The sequence below is a fragment of the Kryptolebias marmoratus genome, linkage group LG3 (assembly GCF_001649575.2).
Source record: "Kryptolebias marmoratus isolate JLee-2015 linkage group LG3, ASM164957v2, whole genome shotgun sequence".
NCBI lineage: Eukaryota > Metazoa > Chordata > Actinopteri > Cyprinodontiformes > Rivulidae > Kryptolebias > Kryptolebias marmoratus.
In genome coordinates, this window is record NC_051432.1 from 8,718,787 (window position 1) to 8,742,777 (window position 23,991).

The 23,991-nt window shown below is 40.6% G+C and overlaps 2 protein-coding genes across 5 annotated transcripts; one reads left to right on the plus strand and one right to left on the minus strand.

The window, feature by feature from the left end:
* The first annotated feature begins 162 nt into the window (after positions 1-162).
* fam114a1 (family with sequence similarity 114 member A1) lies at positions 163-14,118 on the plus strand. 3 transcript variants are annotated; one of them, XM_017403718.2, is made up of 13 exons: positions 163-268; positions 1,580-1,915; positions 3,315-3,399; positions 3,577-3,842; positions 4,869-5,003; positions 5,100-5,252; positions 5,336-5,510; positions 7,473-7,558; positions 9,239-9,427; positions 9,560-9,699; positions 10,037-10,109; positions 11,420-11,473; positions 12,933-14,118. In XM_017403718.2, the coding sequence occupies exons 2-13, from the start codon at positions 1,586-1,588 to the stop codon at positions 13,056-13,058; spliced, it is 1,812 nt and encodes a 603-aa protein (XP_017259207.1). In that variant the 5' UTR covers positions 163-268; positions 1,580-1,585; the 3' UTR covers positions 13,059-14,118. The 3 variants fall into 3 exon arrangements, with proteins under 3 accessions (XP_017259207.1, XP_017259927.1, XP_024860017.1); XM_017404438.2 differs by having other exon boundaries at positions 5,336-5,471; XM_025004249.2 differs by having other exon boundaries at positions 208-280.
* A 180-nt stretch (positions 14,119-14,298) lies between these two features.
* On the minus strand, positions 14,299-23,180 carry LOC108250215. Of its 2 annotated transcripts, none has more exons than XM_017440103.3 (10): positions 22,875-23,180; positions 22,131-22,418; positions 20,324-20,617; positions 19,570-19,698; positions 19,413-19,466; positions 17,127-17,162; positions 17,013-17,051; positions 16,882-16,914; positions 16,075-16,122; positions 14,299-15,359 (listed from the first exon to the last, which is right to left on the minus strand). In XM_017440103.3, exons 1-10 carry the CDS (start codon positions 22,960-22,962, stop codon positions 15,304-15,306), a joined length of 1,065 nt encoding a protein of 354 aa, XP_017295592.1. In that variant the 5' UTR covers positions 22,963-23,180; the 3' UTR covers positions 14,299-15,303. The 2 variants fall into 2 exon arrangements, with proteins under 2 accessions (XP_017295592.1, XP_017295512.1); XM_017440023.3 differs by having other exon boundaries at positions 17,013-17,054.
* Positions 23,181-23,991: the final 811 nt, after the last annotated feature.

A 23,991-nucleotide genomic window follows, 5' to 3' on the forward strand; every position in this document is an offset into this window, starting at 1 on the left:
ACTCCTAAACTTATGATTTCATTTGTTCCGAAAAAAGCGAATAAACTTGAAAACAGAATACTACGTCGTAGGTGAGGGTCTTTTACTTTCGCGCAACTTCTTGTGTACCGCAGAGTACTCTTAACGTGGCCGTCGTGATTAGCCGTGTTAGCAGGAGCTGCTCGGGCAGTGAACTATCTTGAGCGTTTTTCATCTCTGGCGCTGTCACGGGCTCGCGGCCTGCCGACGTGGCGGGGCGGAAGAGGAGCCGCTGGCTGGCACCGACCGGGTGAGCTGCACGGTTTGTTTCTCCAAAAACAAAACTCTGTCTTTGAGCTTTACAACTTTCCTCTGAATGAACTGCAGGGACTAAACTGTCTAGAAAGCCAGCTATTACGACGTTCCTAACTAAAGTGCTGAAAATGGCTGCGTGTTACTTGTTAAAAGAAAGAAAAAAAAACACTTGTTATTGATATTTGCTTTAAACTACAGTTCAAATAGTGTTTGTTTCCAGATCGCCTGACGGTGTTGAGAAAGTTGTCCTGCTTTTTAAAAGTTTTGAACCACGTTAACTGAAGCAGATTTTTATTTGTTGTTGACTTTTTTTTGGTGTTAAAATTATTATTTTCAGATCTAGGGGTCTCTTTATTCTACAGGTACGTTTTAAAATATTTACTTAAAATCCAAGTATTAGAAATTCTTATTGCTCCGGGACACTTTTAACAAATATTTAACGTCTGTTTTGTATTTAAAATATATATATATTAAATATAAAACATTGCCTCCTGATAAAGCAAAGCAGTACATTTATCTTGTTGTGCATGTATCTCATCAGAGACAACAAGATGTTAAAGGACTTTTTGGCTGCAAACAAACAAACAAATAAACAAACAAACAAACAAGCAAACAGAACAGTGATTGAAAACATGATGCGACAATAATAAATGAAATGAGTGTACTTACAGGGAGTTACCACAAGATGGCGATGTAGTTCACAAATGGGAATCTCTCTTTTTAATTTGTAAAAAGCGAAAAACCCACAAATTAGGCATTCATTTTTTTTATATAAATGTCAGATATTTTCCAAAAGAGATGCTTATTTTTGTTGTTGTTGTTGTTGAAAGAAGACACTTATTGAATAAATTAGTTTCTTTTGTTTGCTCTGTTAATTTCCCACATAGATTATTGCAAAGAAGACCAAGTTTAAAAAGTTGTTATATTACTGAGCAGCTATTGTAATCACTTTATGTCCATTTACTGAGGAGCTACAAACAGTACAATCTGAAGAGAAAATGTTTCATGTACAGTAGTGGTGGCTAAGTATTCAACTTTTACCCTAATTATATGGTGAACGTGTTTGCAAACTCTCTTTTTTTACACTGATGTATTGATTCAAGTGTTTACAGTTACTCAATCTGGGTTGAGCTCATGTTTTGCAATTCTGTCATTATTTTTGTGCTTACATGTAGAGTTGAGTAAGTCAGGATGTCTTTGCTCCCACAGAAACTCTTACTTTCGCTTCTTTCTCTCTTTCTCGAATATTTAAAATCTAAAACAGATGAGTAATAGCTCCCCTTACAGATATCCACCCTCCTCTTAGATCACCATGTCCCAGGATGCCCCCTCTGATGCGGAGCCCCGTACCGACAGCGGGCCTCCATCTGTGGGCCCTCCCCACGCCGACCCTGTTCCCTGTCAGGATGTTCCGACGCCACCCGAACAGTCATCCGCTCCACTGCCGCCTCCTCCTCCTCCTGCCGCACCTGAGGCTGTCGACCTTCCACGGTCCACCGAGCAGGCGGCGGTGGAGGACACCGACGCCAAAAGTGATGCTTCAGAGAGCGAGGCGGGGCCCCCCGCTGAGGGTCAGGTGACTGAATGCGACCAAGCAGTGAGCCTGGAGCCGGAGGCAGATGGTTCAGAGGAGGAGGTGAAGGTTTGTGCCTCGAGTTTCTGTCAACGTAATTTGAGTTCATAAATGTGTGATGCTCTGCAGCAGGCTTAGGAGAATTATATCCTCTGTATATTCAAATGCTTATTTTTATCTATCAGGACACAGTGAAACTAATCTGGTCTTTATCAGGTTCTAAAATTATTCAACTCAAACATCAAGTGTACAAAAATACTCAACAGATTCTGCTGTGACATTATTTATTAAACAAAAAGGAAAATAAAATAAAAAAGATGTGTGTGATAAAGATAAACCCACCTCATGATTCAGAAGCTTGTAGAACCAAGTTTAGCAGCAAATACTCTCAAAAATAGTTTTTCATATGATTTTATCAGTTCCTCTCGTGGTTGTGGAGATATTTTGGCCCATTCTTCTTTCCGATGTTGCCTCAGCTCATTGAGGTTTGCAGACATTTGTTTCTGCTCAGCTCTCTTATTGTTCCCACAGCCTTTCAATCAGGTGGAGGTTCTGGACTTTGACTGCATCGTTGCAGCATCTCCATTCTTTTCTTTTTCAGCCGTTCTGTTGTAGATTAGCTTTGGGGTCATTGTTCTGTTTCATGACCCAGTTCGGTCCGATCCTCAGCTGTCAGACAAACGGCCTCACATTTGACTCGTTAATATTTAGGTCTACAGAGGAGTTCAGGGTCGACTGAAAGGAGCCCAAACCATCAGCCCTCCACCGCCGTGCTGACAGTTTGTGCTGATAGAACATGTTTGGTTTACAGTAAACATGGAGCTGTGCATTATGGGTAATCATCTCTACTTTGCATTGATATAGAAATCTTGTGCTTCATTCAGATGAAACTTTACAAACCTCCACGTTGTTTTTAGAGAGAAGAGACTTTCTCCTGGTAAACCTTCCAACAAGCCAAGTTCAGTCTTTTTCTAATGGTTCTGTCATGACCTTTAACCTTTAACCTTCTAACTGAGGCCTGTAGAGCCCATGTTTTTAACTGCAGTTTCTCTGAGCATTGCACGGTCTGACCTTGGGGTGAAGTTGTTGGGTCGTCCACTCTTGGCAGTTGTCTTAAATGTTTTCCAGTTGTGAATAATCTTTCTCACCGTAGAATGATGGACTCTGAATTATTTGGAAATGACCTTTAACCCTCCCCAGACTGATGGGCAGTCGCTTCTCTAAGGTCATTGTGTTAACACACACCTCCAGTGCTCCAGTGTTTTAAAAAGTCTGTTATCAAATTGGTTTTAAAACCTGAAATATATATGTAAACTGAGGCAGATGAGTTTCTTTTTCATTTGATCTTTTTTCACCTTTTCATAGACTAAACAGTAAGCTTACATTAAAACTTATTAATGCGTGACTGCTGCCAGAAAAATGTTTTTAAAGTAATACGGTGATGTGTGTACTGTTCTTGTGTGTGCAGATGTCCCTCCAGCAGGAGGAAAAAGGTTGGGGAGGCTGGAGTTCATGGGGGAAATCTCTCCTGAGCAGTGCTACCTCCACTGTTGGTACGTCCTTATGCCTTGTTTTCGAGGTTATTGTTAGGTAACGCAGCAGGACGTCGCCTGATTGGGACTCAGAACAACAACCTTCAACATTTTGTTCCTGATGTGGTTGGACTCCATGTCTGATAGACATATAAACGGTCCTCTACACGCACTCCATCCTCACGTTTCTGTGTGCAGGGCAGGGCCTGACCTCCGTTAAGGTGAAGGCTGGGGAGGCTCTTCGCCTTCACAGGACCTCAGTAGGCGAGGAGGCGCAAGAAGAGGAGGAGGAGGAGGAGAGAACAGAGGAGAAGGAAGCGGAAGGAGGAGGAAGAGGAGGAGGAGAAGGTGGTGGAGATGCTGAACTGTCCAGCTCAGAGGAGTCTCCATCGTCAAGAGCTGCTGCTGATGCAGCACCGAGCCGAGGTGTTTTCTCTTCAATCACACATGCTGTGCAGAACACTGTGAGTGAACACACACACACACACTGTGAAACCTGACATATATACTGTAAATCCACTTTAGTCGGCCGTAAATTCATAACAGATGTTGATTTGGCACAACTTAGTAGTTTGATTGTGTTCACACTGTTACATTACACAACAGTCTGAGCTGTCCAAGTCTCAAAGAGGAAAGGTGGGGACTGCTGGTGACTAGTTGATGACCAGAAATTGTGCGGAAATATGTGAATTTTCCGTTGCAGTCTCACTGACCTCTGAGTACTTGAGCAGCAAGCCACGAGGCAGCGTTTTGAACAGCCAGTTTTTGAAAATCACTGCTTTTTGTGTGTGTGTGTGTGTGTGTGCACGTCCTGCAAAACTGCATTCATGGTCGTGCAGATTATTTAGCTGCCCACCTCGGCTCGTTTTGTTCCCACCTTGGCAGCCGCTCCCACGTTTATTCAGTCTGCTGGAGTAAACTTTTGATATGAAGGATATTTGCCTCGGATGTTTTCTGTCGGAGGAGAGTCAAAATACGTACAGAGACAAGATGGAGACGCCTGCGACTTAAAACTAGACACTTCACGGCCTGGTTAGACAAACAGAAAGTCTCTGAACCAGGAAATGTTCGGTCTAAAATGCCGACTTTGTTATGTGCAGTAACAATAAATGCAAATCGGTCACAAAAATTTAAATAAAAGTAGAAAAAGCGCAGTTGGTTTCTTCTTAATTTTGGTTTATTTCTTGGTGACTTGGAGGATTAATTAAAATGCTTGTTAAAATATGTTTAACCAGAATCGGAACAAAAACACACATTTATAAATATGAATTAAAATCTGTTTAATATTTTGACTTAATTTTTCAGTATTTTAAAATGTGTTTGTCTCTGAATTATTGTAATGTCGCCTGTCAAAATCTGAGCTTTGTTTAAATTCGTATATCTTTTCCACCATTTTCACTTTTTAAATGAATTTCTTTAAACCGTTTTGATTAAACTGAGCCTCCAAAATCTGCCTCTCTTTGTCCCTTCTTCTGTTTTTGTCCCAACAGGGTAAGTCAGTCATCAGTGGAGGTCTCGATGCCTTGGAGTTCATCGGAAAGAAGACCATGACTGTTCTGGCAGAAAGTGACCCCGGTTTTAAGAAGACTAAGACCCTGATGCAGAAGACTGCCTCTCTGAGCCAGGCATGCTGACGCACACTTGCGTTCACAAACTCAACAATAAGGAAACCTGCAGCTTATAGTTTCTCTCTAAGCTGATGTTTTGCTGATTTTTTCCAGATGCTGAGGGAAGCGAAGGAGAAGGAGCGTGCACGTCTGAGCAGCCAGCTGATCGGCGCACCCACAGCTCACTACGGGATTCTTTTTGATGACTTCCAGGGCTTGTCGCACCTCGAGGCCCTGGAGATCCTGTCCAACGAGAGCGAGGCGAAGGTACGAGCTCAAACCCCGAGCCTTGGATGAGAAACACGCTCTGATTGCACGCAGAGCACATCATGCTGTCTGTGTGCTCCTAGGTCCAAGCCTTCCTCTCCTCCCTGGTGGAAGAAGAGCAGGAGGAGGTGAAGGAGGAGCTCATCTTCATCAAAGACATTTTCATCAAGCAGCAGGAAGAAGAGGGAGAGGAGACCGGAGGACAGACGAAGGATAATGGTGATCTAAGTTCCCAAATACACTGTTCTACCCCTTTATGTGAGTGATCCAAACCGGACGGAGGTGGGTGCAGTCCCTGAGCACTGACCCGGGATCAGGTGGTCTGTGGCAGACTTTGACAAAGGGACACGTAGTGAGAGGAGAGACACCTGAATCTGAGCTTTTCTGTCACTTCGGTCGGATATTTCAGAGGATCAGAGATGAGGGTTGAAACGGATGGTTTTAAAAAAAAAAGTTAGATCTTAGCTCACCAATTGAAACAAACATTTTTTACTTCACTTGACCTGGAGCAGCAGAAACCTGCCCTGTCCTCGTGTCATGATGTATCAATTAGCCTCAACATTAAATCCACCATAACATTTATTTCATCACTAGGCAACATCCGGTTTTAAACTTTTAGCAGCACATCTTCTTCCAGCAGACCAAGCACTTTATATCGCCTTGTTGCTGAAAAGTGCTATATAAATAAATTTGACTTGACTTGACTTGACCTACCTAAAGGTATGGTTCAGCTCTTTCAAAGTGGGTTTTTTATGAAAAGGTTATGAATACTTAGTGTTTTACCTGTTGCAGATAGCTCTTTGAATGACCTCAGTTTGGAAAAATAGAGATTAATTCTGACCGGACTGACAGTAACAGCTAATCAGAGCAGAGCCAGGACCAAAAGTGGGTTGCTGTCGTCTCAAAGCAACTCCAATCTGAAAAATTTCACAAATAACGTGTGGCATAATATGTGTATTAAGAGAAGTGTTCATAAAAACACTAATTTTTTAAAACACATTATAAACCCTAACACTGCCATCAGTTTTACATTACACAGTTTTTTCAGCAAAAATGTTACAATACTCCTGCCAGAAGTGACCCATGGCTGCTCTGGAAGTGCTACAGCTAGCTGCTACTGTTTGCACTTGCAAATAATCATAGATTTCTGTATAAAAACAGTATTGAGAAAAATTGACAGCAGGCTGAAAGGTTATAAAACAGCATTTGTATGAACCCCATCACTTTTTTAAAATTATAGTGTATTGGTCTTGCTCAGACTAGCCATCAGCTCATCAGTCCAATTGGAATTAAACTCTTCATCCAAGCTGAGGTGGTTTAAAGAGTGACGTCTACGTACAACATGTAAGATATTTATTATTGATAACCTTTCTACAGAGCCCCTCTTCAAAAAGGCCTGAATTATCCCTTTAACGTCAGGCAGGTGTGGTGGTGCTCATATCCTAGAATCACAGTAACTACTGTGAAGTTATTTTTTTATCCAGAGTCGTCTGAGCTGAAGGTTTTTCTTTGTCCCAGTCCTGTAACTCCTACATGATGCTGTTTGTGGCGTCATGTTGTTGCTCTCAGCCTGGATTTTAAAGTCTTCGTGGTTCTGTGTCTCATCATTTTCCCCGTTCGTGAAAGAAGTAAAAATACAAAGCTCCTATTGTATCTTTGGGCAAACCTAAATTATTCAGAGTTCAGCAAAAGCTCAGATTATCTTAAACCTTTTGTGGAAGTGATTATTTTCCCTCCTGATTATCTGAAGAACTCGGAGAGAAAAGAAATGGTTTTGCCACAACGAATCGCACGCTGAGGTGGCGGTGAGTTTGAACACGTCCCACCAGCCTCGTGTCACGTTACGTTTTAAACACGAAGCGTGTGACGGGCGCCTTCGGGGACTGTCACAGTTCCCAGTAGGGACCCGGGAGGGGTGAACCAGTCCTGATCCAGCATCAGTGTTCAGGGGCCGATGACAAACTCGCAGCAGAAACGATCAAGACACTGAATGTGCATGGGTCATACATGTAATTCTGATGCAAAGAGTTGACACTAAATTAGCATGCAAACAAGAATGAGGTCCCATCACAGAAGAATCATGTCAATTTAATGTGTGCATGAGGAAAATCGAAGCATTAATGCAGTAGAAGGTGCATGAATCATAACTTTTAACAGTTGCCGTGTACCTTTAAATACGCTGACTCGAGAGAGCTGTTTGTTTGTCTTTGTTTTCTTCAGCTGCTGACGGAGAGGAGTTTGTCAGCGTCCTCACTGAGCTGCTGTTTGAGCTTCATGTTGCTGCAACTCCAGACAAACTCAACAAGGTGACACACACACACAGTGGCAAGGACACAAACAGTGTTTTTAATAGTTATAAAAGTATTTTCAGTTATTTGTGAATCATTAAGTCTGAGGATAATCTCCGATATTAAAGCAATAACATTGTCACAGACACACTGTGTTTATTTTTACTCATTAAAACAACAAATTTGTTATCATCATTAAAATGCAAATGTGTACAGATTAATTCCTTCAGCTGCTGGAGTTTATTTCTAAAATCTGCGGTAAAAAGATCTGTGTGTACTGTTGGAGGCAGCAAAAATGATCAGAGCCACAAAAACAAGAAGAAAAAAAACAAGCAAGAAACTATCATGTAAATCTTCACCAAGGTGTTTTCAATTTTATGTAAATTATCTTTATCCACACCAACATTTCCACCAGTTTTTTGTCAAATCAAGCCATGATTTTGTGTAAGACACAAACACAATTTGCATTATTCTACTTTTTACTGCAGGTGCCAAAAAAAGAACTGAAGTCAGAAAACAGCTGCAAATGTAGCCATGATCTCACCTCTGACTGAAGAGGATAATAGCTTCTTTTATTAATCCACAAAAGACAATTTGACTGTTACACCATGTGTTACTGAGGAAAATGATGATAGATTTTAATGCGGTAATAAGAAAATAATAGTGATTGTAGAGATTTGTTTTGGTGAGGAGATTCGGGGGATAATTTTAGTTGTTTACATTGAATCCTGTGATTATTATCACCCTCTGACAAAAGGTAAAGATGAGCAATAATGTTTTTGCCCACGTCTTTGTGTGTGTGTTCATGTATCTGTCTGCTACCAAAATATAGGATGAATTTTAATTAAACCTTCAAAAAGTAACCTTAGTGAACACAAAGGCTGTGAGTCATAAATGTGAGTTACAAACACTGAGCTAAAATTTGGTGTGGTGGAAGCATATTCTGAGCTCTAACAGATCTTTCTTTAATTTTTCCATCCACTGTTGGAGTCAACTCTGTTCTGACTCAGCTACAGCTCTGTTATTTGTCAACAAAAGATGATCTCGGTCTAAACCTCTGGCATGAAAGCTGGCGGGTGATATGCATTCCTTCAAGGAATCCTAGGCTTTCAAATTAAAAGAGTAAATACCTGCACTTCCAGTGAAGTGTGGGCGCTTACATCATGAATTTCATCATATTTCTGCTGCATGATGTGACACTGGTGGCAGTGTAATAGTTTTCAAATGAAACTCTATGAAACTTCTGAGATAAAAGCTGTTTTAAGGCGGCAGCCTTCCACTTTGGTCTTGGCCTCGGACTAGCTGTCAGCTCCTTAATCCGGTCAGAATCAGCACAGAGCTCACACAGGACCCCACTACCCTTGTTAAGTTTCACCACAGAAAAAGAATAACAACCTTTCATCACAAAGAAAACTCCAGGAATTCACTCATCATCACAGACAGACGGTAAAAATGTCAACTTTTCCTCCACGCTGAGGAATGTTATTCACAGAAACGCACGCAGACACGAACACACCCGCAGCCTCGTTAACAATCCCGCTGCAGTTTTTGGAGGTAATATAAAAGAAAGTTATCACCTCTGAAGATCCTCTGCATAATAAAACTCACATTCATAGAGTCCACATCAGCATAGAATCATGTACATGCATCTCATCAGCATACATCAGCAGCTGATGGGTGGTAATTATGCATCTCCAGGCTCGGATGAGGGCCCATGAATGGGTGAACAAGGTGGAACAGCCTGTCACTACGGAGACAGTTGTCAAGGAAACGCAGGACAAGCCAGGAGGAGAGGTCTCGTATGGAGAGAGCAAAGAGGAGGAGAAGAAGAAAGACGGAGGAAAGGAGGAGGAGAAGGCAGCAGAGAGCGACCCCAGATCTGTGGAGGTCTTTTGAACATTTTGTTTCATTTTTTAAAATTTTTTACTTCTACAACAATCCCTCTCAGCAGACAGAGCCTAAATAAATCAGACGTGCTCGCTCTCTTGTCTGCGTTGTTATTTGTCTTCCTCTCTGCAGGTCGTCTACCTGTCGTCAGTCGGCAGTCTGGCCGAGGTAACGGCTCGCAGCATCGAGCAGCTCCACAAGGTGGCAGAGCTCATCCTCCACGGTCAGGAGCTGGAGAAACCAGCCAGAGAGCAGGCACAGATCCTCGCCAGGTACGAGCTCTGGGGTTCATACTGCGAGGCCATAAATCACCAACACATCATGGGAAGCCCACAGAGAAAAATCACTCTAAGAAAAGACATTGTTGTAAAGGGTGTAATTCACTCTGATATGATGTTTTTCAAACCGTGTTTGTGTACTTTGAGTCTGTCATGGTTGAATTTCTTCAACAGACTTCTTATAAGAAAAGAGGAGGATGCTGTTAACATTACAGGAGGAGATTTAGGAATGTGTCGTGACTTCGCTCAGCAGAAGTGTGTGTGCTGTTTCAGAAAAGCAGTGTTGAGATCGAAGCTCGCTGTAGAATAATCAATATGTTTTGTATTCCAGGTTGACTTGTGCCATGTGTAAAGAGGTGGACTGCTTGGCTAAGAGGTTCTCTGATACACTCCTCCTTGTCGGGGTAGGTGAGAGTTTATCTAAACATTCAGGGAGAAACTGGTATTATTATCGCTGGCTGCCACTAAAGGCCTGTGCGTCTGTTGGCAAAATATCTCATGAACCGCTGGAGGAATTTTATTGAAGCTCTTAGAAACTAATCATCGGATGTACATCTGCGATGGATTAATTAAACCCAATTCAAGATGGCTGCCACAGGTAATTGACCTTAGCAAACACAAAAATGGCTACCTTTATAGATATTGAGCTAAATTTTGGTGTGGTAATAGTTGAGAGTCATCCCCCACACATACTCTGAGCTCGAACAGATTTGGGTCAATATAAACTCTCTGCACTCTTATATCTGTGATGACTCACTACACTGATTAATATTGTAGTTAAATATGTTTATAGAGGTTTACAAATGTCTAAATAGGTGTATATTGTAAACAACCCTAACTCCTAACCCTGATGCAAATAAAACAGATAATATGAAATATTAAATGTATTATGATAACATTATTCTGTTACATGTAAATGAAACATTTGGTTTGCAAAAACAACCTATTGATTGATTTTACAGGCTGTGCAGTGCGTTGACCTGCTCCCCACAGGTCGCATGGTTTCGTGCAATATCTCGCCCGATTGACGATTAATGTTACAGCCGAGATTTGACCGAAATAGTTAAAACTCTGTTCCTTTTCAAGATAAAATGATCTGAGTTTAAAACTCTGGCATGAGAGGCGAATGAGCCGATATTCCTTCAAAGAATTATTTTTGACAGTGTCAAAAAATGAATAAAAATAAATAAATAAATAAACTGCACACCCTTTTACTCCCATTGAATGTGACATTTTGGTCTTTTAAAGCATTTCACAAATACGTACGTGTACTCGCAGAATCAAGGAGAAATGACAGCTCTGGGATGAAGGTTTTTACAGAAAAAGAAATAAGTACATGTCTGAGTAAAGACCTGTACTTATTTGTTACTCTGAGTACTTAAAACAACAGTACAGAGGGTCCAAGTCCAAGAAATACTGAGGTCACAGTTATTCTGCGTCAGCCATCACAACAGAGTTTATCAGTGACAACAATAAAGCTCTGCAGCATATTACCAATAAAAGATACACAGCATCAGGCATCCCAGGCACAGAAAATAATAGTTTGTAATCTTGAGATTTGTTGATGATATGTAAATCCTTCTTTGATGTTTTTGTCTTTGTACTTGTGTTTTCCGCCCATGCAGTTAATTCTGACTAAATACACCGGAGACGGTGAGGAGATGGACTGATTGATCTGATGGTAATCTTATCTGTGTTGCTGCGTCTCTTTCAGGCCCAGAAGAAAGCAGAGGAGTTGAATCCTTTAGTAGACAGCGTGCTGCAAGAGGTAAGGTCCTTCCCCAAATAACTGGGATAAAAATCAAGGAATAAAACAAGCGATGTAGCAGAGTCTCACTTACATGAGAAGCACTAGAAACTGACGCTGATCTGAGAAATAACCTGTTTCATTTAATAAAGGCTACGGTAAAGCTTGTGCAGGGACTTGAAGATGAATTGAATTGGATGTATAATAAAATATGTTCACCTTTTTGTGCCGGACTGCATATATTTTAGGTGTCTGGGGCCAGTTTTGCCTCGAAAACTCGAAAAAAATTTAATTCACTTGGTTTTGGATTCACTTGATTTGAAAAATCTTATTCGGTGAGTTGTTCAGAAACCAAAAAGAACCCATGCAGTGGAATAAAATGTCCCTTCGACATCTCAGAGCAAAAGTAATTTATCTTTAACTTTTTTTTCAAATTGTGCTGCATTTTCTGTACGTTAGAAGTTGGAAGTCCAGTGTTTTTTTGCTCTTGCTTTTTTGGATCTTAGCTAAAAATTTATGCTTCACTTAAAAAATAAGATAAAGGCACCTTTTGTTTTCTCCTAGCCAAAAAATACTCATTCAGTTATTTTTATTATTTAAAGAATACGTCATTACAGACAGCAGGTTTTAATTTTTAAATGACTCCTATAATCAGCAACCTCTAAAAAAATTAAGGAAACACAAAAAGGAGTAGCACTGGAGCAAAGGTTTTCTGCAGCTGATATGTGGTTGTGGAATTAGGGATGGATGAAGGAAGTGCTACAGCTAGCAGCTGCCGCTACAACATTCTTTGTAAATAAGCATGTCGTGCAAAACTGACATCAGTATGGAGGTTTATAAAAACATTCAGCTGAATCTCCTCTGTTGTCTTAAAACGGCTTCAGATTCAGATGTCTCAGTCTACTTTGGTCCTGGTCTCACTCGGACGAGCCGTTAGTCTGGTCAGAATTAAAGGGATAGTTTGGTCATTTTTGAAGTGTGATACAAAAGTGTTTAATATCGGCTAATGTAGCGTTCTTTCACACCGGTATGTCACGTTTGAGAAAGAGTTATTTTATAAGCCTGAAAACAATTCAAAATGAGCCCTCAGTTGGCTAGCTATAAAAACTTCAGCCTTTTTCTTCACACTCCGTGGTCTGTGACCGATGTCTGATAAGTTACTATCTACTGATAACTATTTGACAGAACATTACTTCAGAAATGACCAAACTATTCCTTTAAAACAAAGAGCTATCTACAGCAGGTAGGACAGTAGTTGTTTATAAATTTTCACTTTAATTTCAAGCGTTTGGTCACAGTAGTTGTAGTCCAACTATGGAGCCTTAAAAATATATTATTTTAATGAGTATGTTGAGCCACAACAAAACATGTAGTGTGTGACTCCTTACCTCTTCTACATTAAGCTGTAGGTAGTCGTGAATGATGATGATGATGGTGGTGATGATGGCAGCTGTAAAAATAATGGCTCTTCTGTCTGCAGGGCACCAACAGCACCGACTACATCCATAACGCATTTCAGCTGCTGCTGCCAGTCCTGCAGATCTCCCACATCCAGAGCCAACACTGCCAACCTGCTGCGGAGCCAGCAGCCCAATTACAGCTCTGACGCGCTCGCTTCATCCCGCCGCCCTAATGTACAGCTGGACAGTGAAGTACACACAGTAACTCAGTGCTTTTATCCACACTAAGTGCTTATATCAACAGCAAACAAATGACGGAGGAACATAACGGGTTGAAGCTAATAAAGTAGTTGAATATTAACAAATAGAAAGGATTTAAATGGGGGCTGGATGTGTGTCCATACCACTTTGTATTTATGAATGTTATTCTGCCTATTTTGCAGTTTCTAAATTGGTTTTAAGGATGTTAACTGCTCATTCTGGGTAATAAACAACCGGAGTCATTGTAGACGTAACGCTCCGCTGAGGCCCGGCCCACCCTTCATTACTCACATCACATCTTTTCAGAGTTTAGACCTTCCACAGGAATGAAAAACACAGAACGATACGTTTCATGAACTTTATTCCTAAGTCCAGCTGCTGCTGAAACAGAAACAACAGGTTAAAAAAACATACATTCGATTTAGTCTTGTTTATGGGAAAGAAGCCCACTCACAGTATGAAATCTCAGAAATATTTAGGCTTAAACATAATCTTCTACATGGAGGATGCGTAGAAAACAGCCCTGTTCTGATCAACTAAAAACCTTGTGACAGGTTTTTTTCTAATCTAACAGCAGACATTTCAGCTTCGACTGTAAACCAAAGATGAATACATTTCACAAAAAGAGGTCTGGTGACGCCCATGTAAACAACTTTTATCTATTTTCTCATCAAGAAACTGAAAGTAGGAGATAATGGTGACATGTTCAAAGAAAAAAAAAACACTAATGAAGCGTCTTTATAATTGTTTCATTTTGGTTTGAAAATAAATGCTAGCATTTCTGAAAATACACAGCAAACCATTGCTTGTTCTTTTGTTTTTTGTGTTAAATTATATGAAGCAACACTACCGTTTTTGTTATCATGGTTTGATTTAAAAACGTTATTGCAATTATTTACAAAAAAGTGTTTTGTTCCCTAATTATGTACATTAAAAGTATACTATGTAGGATTTTTTTGTTTGTTTGTTGTGCTGCTACAATTAAAAAAACATGAATCAAAATTTTGTGAAGCATATTTTTTTTCTGTCCTTTTGTAAGTTCGATGAACGGCATCGCTCTGTGCATTAAATGTGCTTCTGGTTAGCTTATCCTGACATAAAAACTGTGACCTGAAGGAAACAGCTCGCCTCTCTGCATCAGAACAATAAATACGGAAATGTAGAACCCCCNAAAAAAAAAAACGAGGATAAATATATTTTTAAACATTTAAAATTACATTAAGTTCGTCCACGTTGATCTGTAGCAGTGAGATGCAGCCTAAACGCATCAAACAATGCAAACCTTTTCTCCGACATTACTGTCATATTTATCAGTAGCACTTCCAGAGGTTCTTCCAGGTTCTGTGACTGATCGCGTTGCACACAGACTACAAATATACCCCAATATTCACCAGCTGGCAACCCAAAAATAATGTGAGTGTACCCTCATGCACACACACACACACACATGAAAATCATGCTTAACTTCTTATTTATTTCATGTCTCTGGGGGATTGTTTTGGTTTTTACCGACTGGTGAGAAAACTTTGTTAGCTTAAATGTTTCGTCACATGTTCAGTGCATGTGAATGCATTTTTGGCACAAATGAAACCTCATACAGTAGATATAAGAAGCCAGATTCATAAAGACCCGAGAACAACTTCATCAGCCATTTTCTTAAATCAACACAAGCACCGACTGACAAACAGGTGGTTTTAATCCAGTGTTTCTGGTTTCGAGAGATATTCTCACAATCCCCAAGAAAGTTTTTTCCTTCATTCATTTTCCCTCTGACTTAAAGGCTAAATGAGGTTTTAGCTTCCTGCAGGTTTTTCTTAAGCTCTTTGACAGATAAATATTCCTGTTCTGAACCTCCGCTTCTCCACCTTTAGAGATCCATCAGTACAGACAAAGTTATTTCACACAGGAAGCATCGTTTACGTAAAATGTTTCAGTCTCTTTCAGCTCCAACCTGACTTAGTTTGTTTACAGGCTTTCTTTCTTATACAAAGTGCGAAATAAATGAATTGATGGGCCAACAAATTCATTTCGTTGTGAACACTTTACAGACGTAAATCTGATTTCTAACCAGGTGCCTGAATAATTGAAGGTAAGATGCTGAAAATCAACAAGCTGTAACACCTTGAAGTGGATTTTTTATGTTGTTTTCTCTTTGAAGGAGGCCATCGGGCTCCTCCAGCTGCTCCTTTGTCACCACACCTGCTCCTCCATGGGGACGGGAGGATGGCCGCGATGATGAAGATTTGCTGAGGAGGATACAGAAGATTTCAGATACACTGGAGGTATTTATCAAAGAGTTAAATGGTGTGAGGCAGAACTAGGACGTATGTGAAGAACAGGAAGAGTTTTAAAGAAAAGACTCAATACAGGAAAAGCTTTAAAAGAAGGTCAATTTGTTTGACTATTTGAATCAAAACCATGTCAAAAAATGCTTGACAGACTTATTGGATCCTTCTCGACCCCTTTCTCCTTTATCTGCGACCTCAAAACTGAATGTCGGCAATATTTTTTCAAAGGTGTCTCAAATCCTACGAGACACCTGGACGAGAGAGGAGACGTGGAGGAGCTGAAGGCAAATACACTCTGTTCTGCATCTGCACCATCTGAATGTTGTGTGGGGTGTTAATCCCTCCCACTAAACTGGATTAAAAACTAATATATGCAGAAATGCCTTTAAAGGTCGTCTGAGGGAGGCGGCAAACCACAGCTGCTTCCGAGAAATATTTGTGTTACGTTCCATTATTAACACAAGTTGAAGCGAATTAAAAAGAAGGCCATATAAAAGTTTGTCTAAACTCAATTTTCCAACATTTATTATAACTCAAACATACTCAGTTTTTGAAATAAATAAACAAAGGAGTTTACAAGAAAACTTCACATTTTGTTTAAGAGTGGAAATTTCTCTCTGTGGCTGTAAATAGACTCAACATCATGGAATAACTTAAAAGACGCTTCTTTTACCTGCGTAGCAGTGGTCGGTGTTTCCATCCAGCAGGGTTTCTATTTCATCTGAAAAATGCATGTGAGAAAAGTGAACACAAACTCACAGAAATATGTAATTTGTTAAGGTGTGTGTCGCGAGTCGAAGTTCTGTTTTTTTAAATTAAATAAATGAGGCGAGGACACATTTTCAGGATGCAGTTTGGCTAACAATCAGGAAAGAGGGAATAAAAGGTCAACTTAAAGTCTTGTTTTTGATGATTTGGACTTGTTATCATGTTTTGTCCATCTGTGTCTGAGTTTGTCTGTCTGTCAGCAAAATATCTCATGAAGCACTCGATGAATTTTAATGGAAACCCTTAGAAAATAATTATTGAATGTACACCTACAACTGATTACCTTTTGGGCTCCATCTGATTCACGATGGTCACGACAGCTAATCAATCTTAGCCAACACAAAAGTGGCTACAACTCAGTCACATGCACATATATTGAGCTAAAGTTCAATGTGGTAGTAGCAGAGCATCGTTCGTAACACACACTCTGAGCACTAACGCAGCTCACAAGATCGAGCAGCACTGCAAGACATCACGCCTGCAAGGTTTGACCAGAACATCTATAACTGTCATTTCTTGATATTAGATTAGTTTAGTCTAAAACTCTGACATAAAGATGAGCATTCCTTTAAGAAATGAATTTTCAGTGGTAAAGTCAGAATTGAGGGCAAAGAAATGAAAAAAAGTTTATATTTAAGATGTTTATGGTCATCTGTGGAGCTGTCTCAGTGAGTGTCTCCAGGAGGAGGTGTGTGTGTGTGTGTCTCCTTACTTTGACTGTCAACCTCTTGAATGGGTGAGAGTCCTGTTAGGGTGAAAAAAGACAGTAACTATCAAACGACTGAAACAACAGATGAAATTATTTTGGATGGATAGATTTTGGTTCAATTTTCAGGAACTCACCTGACCAAGACCGAAGCTTAAATGGCGGGTGTGTTGCGTCTGCTGGAAATGAGTTTGTTAAAAACTTGAGGAACAGATACTGTGATGTAAAGTATGTATCGTAGTGCAGATTACCTTTAGAAATAACGACATCTGTTTGTTTCTTGCCAACTAGATGAAAGAACATCAGAAACATGCAGCGTGTCACAAAATTGCACCATGTTCTGAAAGGTTACATCGGTATGGTTTCCTATGAAACCCGAGAGAGTCCTAATATTGAGAAACGAGCTCTCAAAGGTCATAACACTATAAGACATTACAAAACAATTTGTGCATCAAATAAAGGTTTAGCTGAATAGTTCTGAGATCATTTCATCTTTACAGTCCAATAAAGGGTAACTGTGGAGACGGTTGCAGGGCAGGAGACTTTCTCAGCTGACTTTGGGCAGGACGAGGGACACGGGGACATGTTGTCAGTTCATCACAGGACTTCCAGACAGATTGATGCACATGGACACAATCCTCTGTCTGATTCAGATTCAACAGCTAACTAGACATAAACAACATATGAGAACATGCAGACTCCACTCAGTTGAGGTTAGGGCCTAAATATTCTTGCTTTGAGTCCATAAAACATATCAGTCTTATTAAGAAATTGAAGTAAACATGAAAATTAACACTTTCTATTTTCCGTTATGAAAAACTGATACGTTTATGTGTCCGTCGTGCTTCTTGACATGCTGAAGATGTAAGACTCGTATCGGATGAAACAAATAAACAACGAAAACAAAAACTCTAACATACGATGAATGAATAAACAATTTTCACGCAGAGCCAAAAGAAAAATAATTGAATGTTTTTTACTTTTATACTAGTGAAAGATGAATCCCTGAGGTGGTACTAGCTCACTGGGCTGTGACTGCTGGAGACACGAGAAAATAGAAAGATTTTCCCTTGTCGTCTCATTACGTGTTTGCAACTATCGAACTATGGGGGCTTCAATTTGTGCAGCCAAATTTTTAAAGACCATAACCTATTTTTTGTGTGCACGACTTGCAAAGCTGTATTCTAGACCATGTAGCTTATTTTGTTGCTCATCTCATCTGCCTCGGCCTGCTTTGTTCACATCTTAGCAGCCACCCATAGGTTTATGATTTAATCTGGAGGAGTTCCCTTTTGAAATGATGATGAACGATAAGCCAAATTAGACCAGTTTTAAATAATTTATGTTTATTCACCTGTATGTTTTTTAGACCTGGACAGTCAGGGCTGTGGTCTCATATGTTTGCTGCCATAGAGAACTCCCATGCAGGTGTCAAAGTGCAGCTCTAGTGCTCTGGACTTTACAGAAACTAAGTTGAGAAAGATTTGAGATGGGGGTTCAGACGCCCATAACAGAACTGAGAAGGGTTTGAGACGCCCTAACCTTGCGACTATTTTAGGAGAAAACTTGTCACACCCAAGTGTTTTGAACATCAAGCGTCAAGACTGCAAATCTCTGCACTTCACACAGGACAGTGAGACATTTTGGAGACTCCCTCAGTAAAAGCTGTTTCACCAGCAGTTGCAGAGATACCGGCTTCAACAAATGGGCAGCCCTCATTCCTGGACCTCTCTTCTTCCACCACCTATTTTTTAATACAACACGTTTTACAGGCAGAAACCCAAATGTGCCACGAGTTCTCCAGTATCACCCATTGTTGCAAACATCTGCATGGAGGAAGTGGAAAGCAGAGCTTCAAACTCTAATGTGGGAACAGCACCAAAAGCCTTCACCAAACCCAGCAGCGCAGTGGACAATCAAAATCAAAAGGGAGGAGGTGCAAAACGACAAGGTGCTCTTCCTCTTGTGCTGAGCAAATAGAAGTCTAAACACTGAAGTGCACAGGAAACCGACACACACAGAGCAATATTTGTATTTTGACTCATATCACCCACAAATTACCATCAGAACCTGATACCAACAGGCTGATAATATTCCCACCCACACAAAAAAAGGAAAAAAGAGAAACAGAGATGGATCAAAAAAGCACTCCAAACCTGCAAATACCCAAACTGTGCTTTTGTTAAATCAACAAAGAACCAAAGCACCACAGCATTAATGAGAAAAGAAAAGAACAACAGGTGCAAAATCATTGTCATCCCATTTATAATTGTATGGGATGTAAGTGAAAAACACAATTTTTTGAGACTGGAGCTGCCTTCTTTGGTCTTGGCTCCGCTCAGACTAGCTGTTAACTCGTCAGTCTGGTCAAAATAAATCGTTTCTTCAAGCCAAAGTTTTTCAAAGAACTATCTACAACAGATAATGCATTACTTGTTTATTACCGTTCTGCAGAAACCTAGTTAAAAATATCTGAACTATCCCTTTAAGAGAGAGCTTAGCATTTACTGGACAGAAAAGAAAAGAAAAATGTTTACCATTTAGCTGCTTACTGGTAAAATGGTAACCAATGGGGAGCACCTTGCGTTTTTCTGTGAAGAAAAGAAACAAAACACATTTTTATGCCATTTTTGAAACCTAAAGCTATGTCAACGAACTACTGCTGGGGACGTCTTTCTGTCTTTCTGCACACACTTTTTCCAAGGTAGATTTGTCCAATCACAATCGACACTACAGTCAGCAGAATGACACACAGCAGAGCCAGCCAGATCAGCCTGATGGGACACCGCCACTCGTCTGGAGGGAACAGCTCCGCAGGTCTGTCTGCAGAAAATGTTACTTTCATCAACACGGTTTTGGCTTAGAAAGAAAAAAAAAACTGTAACCATCACAGTTTCCTAAAGTTAATCTCTCATTATGACATAAAATAATAATGCAAAAAAAGACATACATGTGTAAAAGGAGCAGAAATTAGGAAAAAACAAAAAACATCCAAGGAAAATAAAAAAGCAATGAGTATCTGGGAAAAAAAAAATTGGTGGAAAATTGTGCGTTTCGTTAATGTCTAGTTTTCATCTGGAAATTATGAGACAGATTTAGCTTTAAGAAATGGGGGAGTTTTGGAGCTCAGAGCAGAAAGAAAGAAAGAAAGCCAAAATCAATACAGGAGGTGCAGACGATTGGGAGCTAGTGTGGTCTTGGGAGGAAAAAAAAAAATCATGTAGTACAAAGGAGGAGAGAATCACAGCAGAGAAGGAGAATTGAAGGAAAATTGTTCTATTGAATAAAATGACTCCGGTGAGGACCGAGAGAGAGGGCAGCTCTGAATAAAATGAAAACAGATTGTCCCGTTTCCTGGTGTCTCATTGTCGCTGCTCCTCTCTCCCACCTTGGAGTGAAGCCACACGAGGAACAAAGAGAGGAACCTCTCTCTCCTGCCGACACCAACCTTCATCTGTCCGTTTCCATGGCAGCTTTTCCTTCGCTCTTCCAGTCAAAACTGTTTGATTGGCGAGCCACAGGAGACAGCAGCTTTGATTGGCTGATTTGGACGTGGGAAGGAGAGGAAGACAGCAGTAGTATGCCTCCTTCTGGCCTTTGCTGTCACCCGCTTGGTCTTCCTCCTCCTCAGGTGGGTGGAGGTGCAGGGAGCTGTGGTTACTGCGGCCGTACAAAGGGCCGATCAGGATCTCTGTGTCATTGAGTTGAAGCTTGACTGACATCTCAAAATGCACCTTCAGACCTGTGGACAAAAGCCAATTAACTAAAATGATCTCCTAATGTTTAGACCTAAATGAGAAGTTTGTTTGAGGCTCTGTGAGGCAAAGGAAAAGGTCACGACCTCAGAGGGAATGTGCTGCCGTTTTCGTTTCGGAAAACTTTGACTTGACTGGATTTCTGAGGTTCAGGAGTGACATAACTGAACTTTAAAGCGATAGTCTGGTGATTTTTCAAATGATGTTCTGTCAATTAGTTATCAACCATTAAGGCTCCAGCATACTCTGTAAGACGTCAAGAAGTTGGTTCGCAGTCACGTGGTTGCGAGATGTTTGTTTTCACATTTTTCATAGTCTACGAGATACTCGGATCAGAACTCCCAGGAAGCTCCTCCCTCCTCCCACAGTGTTAAAACAGGTTTCTTCCCACCGGTTTCTCAACTCTCCTGTCCTTGTACAGATTTTTGCTTCTCTTACTATGATCAGATGTGTTTATTAAACCGACTGAGACAGTACACGGCCACAAAGAGACGCCTGTGTCTCCATTTGGTCTTTTTAGGTTCACAGGTTTCTCAGTTTTGCTGGAACAGTTGTAAAGACGGCTGCATTTTCTAACAGCCTCCAGCTGCTTCTCAGCAGAGCAGTAGAAGCAAAATGGCTCCATTAAAGCTCACCAGCTTTTCCGCATAAACACGCCCACAACAACCTCTGATTAATCTCACAATACTTGGAGCAAACCTCTGTGAGGAAAAGTTCGGCCAGGGCCTTGTGTCACGAAGGGGCGGACGAAGCTGCTATGAGAACAAAATGACACAATTGTCATCACGCGACCACGTGAATGAAAGCCAAGTTCATGACTTCTCAAAGTATGGTTGGAGATCATGCTCAGCCACTACCACTCCGAATTTTTGCTAAATATCTGAGTTATAGCCATTTGTGTGTTTGCTCAGGTCACTTTGCTGCTGCGGCCATCTTGAATGGGGCTGACTTCAGAAGTTAGCCAGCTGTAGATGAACAACAAATGATTACTTTCTAACAATTTCAATAAAAACTGTCCAGCAGTTCATGAGATATTGTGTGAACACTACAGACACAAACACTGACAAGGGCAAAAACATTATCACCTCTCACTTTTGGCCATAAAAGTAGTGATAATGCCAAACTCCTGGCTTCAGACATAAGTTCAAAAGCTAACAGTATTATTCTGCTATTACCTGCAAGAGCACACATCAAGACCTTATTCACAATCAGAAAACAAACTTTTAGTTTTTATGTCAATAAGCCTTTGCTGATTTGGTTTACTTCTATTATTAGAACCAAACAATGCAGTCATGATAACTTATAGAGATAATTGGTTGTAAATAATTGTAAGTGTCTGATAAATTTAATTTTGAATCTAAAAATGACGTTATTGTTGATGAATATTTAGGTAATAAAGAAAATGATTGGTCTAGCCTGAGAGAAAAATGTCCGCATGGATAAAAAACCCAAACTGAACGGCCTTCCTGAAACTGAGCACCAGCTGAAGACGCAAAGTACCTGAAGCTGAGATTGTGCTGTACAACTCCTCCATGTTCTTGTCCGTTTCACACATGAACCAGCTCGTGTTTACATCATCTCTGACTTCCTGTGTTTCAGACGCCGACTCTGTCAAGTTGGTTTGATTCTTCTGCACGCAGATCTGCTCCCACTTTTCATCATCTGCAGTTGGAGAAGGATCGCAAATATTTTCGCTCGTCGCTTCAGGATTTTCAGGCCTCCCATGTCCCCCCTTCTTTGCCCGGTTCCTTTGTTGGTGGGGGAGGCAGAGGAAAGTCACTTTTGACACTGAAAGGATAAAGAGAATGGAGATTCAGACAGCCTGCATGCTCTGAAGTCAGAAATCAGAGCGAGATCTTTAAATGGAAGCTCTGGCCCCCAGTTTTTCTTTTTATCATTCAGGGAGAGATGCTCAGGGGGGAAGACGGAAGAGGATAAACAAAAGTGAAGACAAACAGCAGCAAGCTGCTCTTATACAGAACTGTGTTTTTAAAAACGGCACAATACAGAAACATTTTTAAACAGCTGCCAGTCTCATATGGATGGAGCAACATTTGGGTGTGATCCCTGTCTCTAGAAGGAGAAAAATGAAAAAAATAAGGTTTTAATTCTTCTAAAACTCGACTTTGAGAGGAAGTTGGAACAAAACATAAAGCGAGCGGCTCTTCCTTGATAACGGAGCTGAAACGATGCATCAGAAAACAACACAAAGCTGGAACGATACATGCTCATCCTCTGACCCACCTGTGGCTATCCTGAAGAACTCTGGGAGACAGATGATGAAGACGAGGATCACGAAGAAGAAAAGTTTAGTCACTGTAGCTCTTGCCATGGTCGTACGGGGAAGTCACACACACACACTCCCTCACACTGACAGGCGGTGCACGTGTCTCTCCTACCACATTCACACACACAAACACGTGCTTTAACATCAAGTTTGTGTCCACCTAAGAGGTTCTGGCAGTCTTTCAGAAGCGTTTGTGATGACCTTTTGTTCGTAACTCTTGCAGACGAAGGCGACAGCGAGTGTACGTTTTGCAAAGCAACTTTACTTCCTATTGCACTTCCTGTGGTTTTCTGTGAAAGAGTGAGAAACGGAGAGAAGCAGAGACAACAAAGAGTTTCTGTCAGCTCAGTGTAAGTACAACTTGTGACTTTTGTTTTGGTGTAGATGTCTGTGAGAGATGGTGAACAACTGTTCTTTCATGAGGGGAGATGAACTATGACTACAGGACTTTATTTATGAGTTTAGATTCAGTTTGAAGTGCATAATAGAGACAAAGCTGTGAATGGGAGTTGACATCCAGAACAGTCAGAGTCAAAAGTAAGGACGCCATCCTTCAGCTCGGAGGTTCTACCTGGCAGGAAAAGGAAAACCACTAGGTCCTCTTTAGGTCCTAAAACAATGACAAATGTGGAAAAACTCTACATATTTCACCATGCCGTTATTTATTTGACAAAGTACAAGAGTAGTTTGTGGATAAACTAACCGCTCCTTTTGAATTAAAGCTGATTTCAGGAGCTGCTCATCAATGAACTGATCGCCACTCTGAGCTTCACTTAAAAAAAGGAGTTTCTGGTCTGGAGCGTTCATGTTTGTGTGAACACGACTATAACAGGAAAAACTTAAAGATGACCTTGGAAAAGCAAATTTTTGCTGGAAAGTGTCATAGGCCCATTACCAAACAATTCAGAGTCAGTTTTTCTACAATGAAACTGATTATTCACAACTACTACAACTTCAAGACAAGGGATAATCTTTCCAGGGTGTGGCAACAAGTTCACTTTAACAGCAGACCATGCAATGTGGAAAAATAATAACAAAAACAAACTCCACCAGTCATGTCGAACCAGGCTCCAC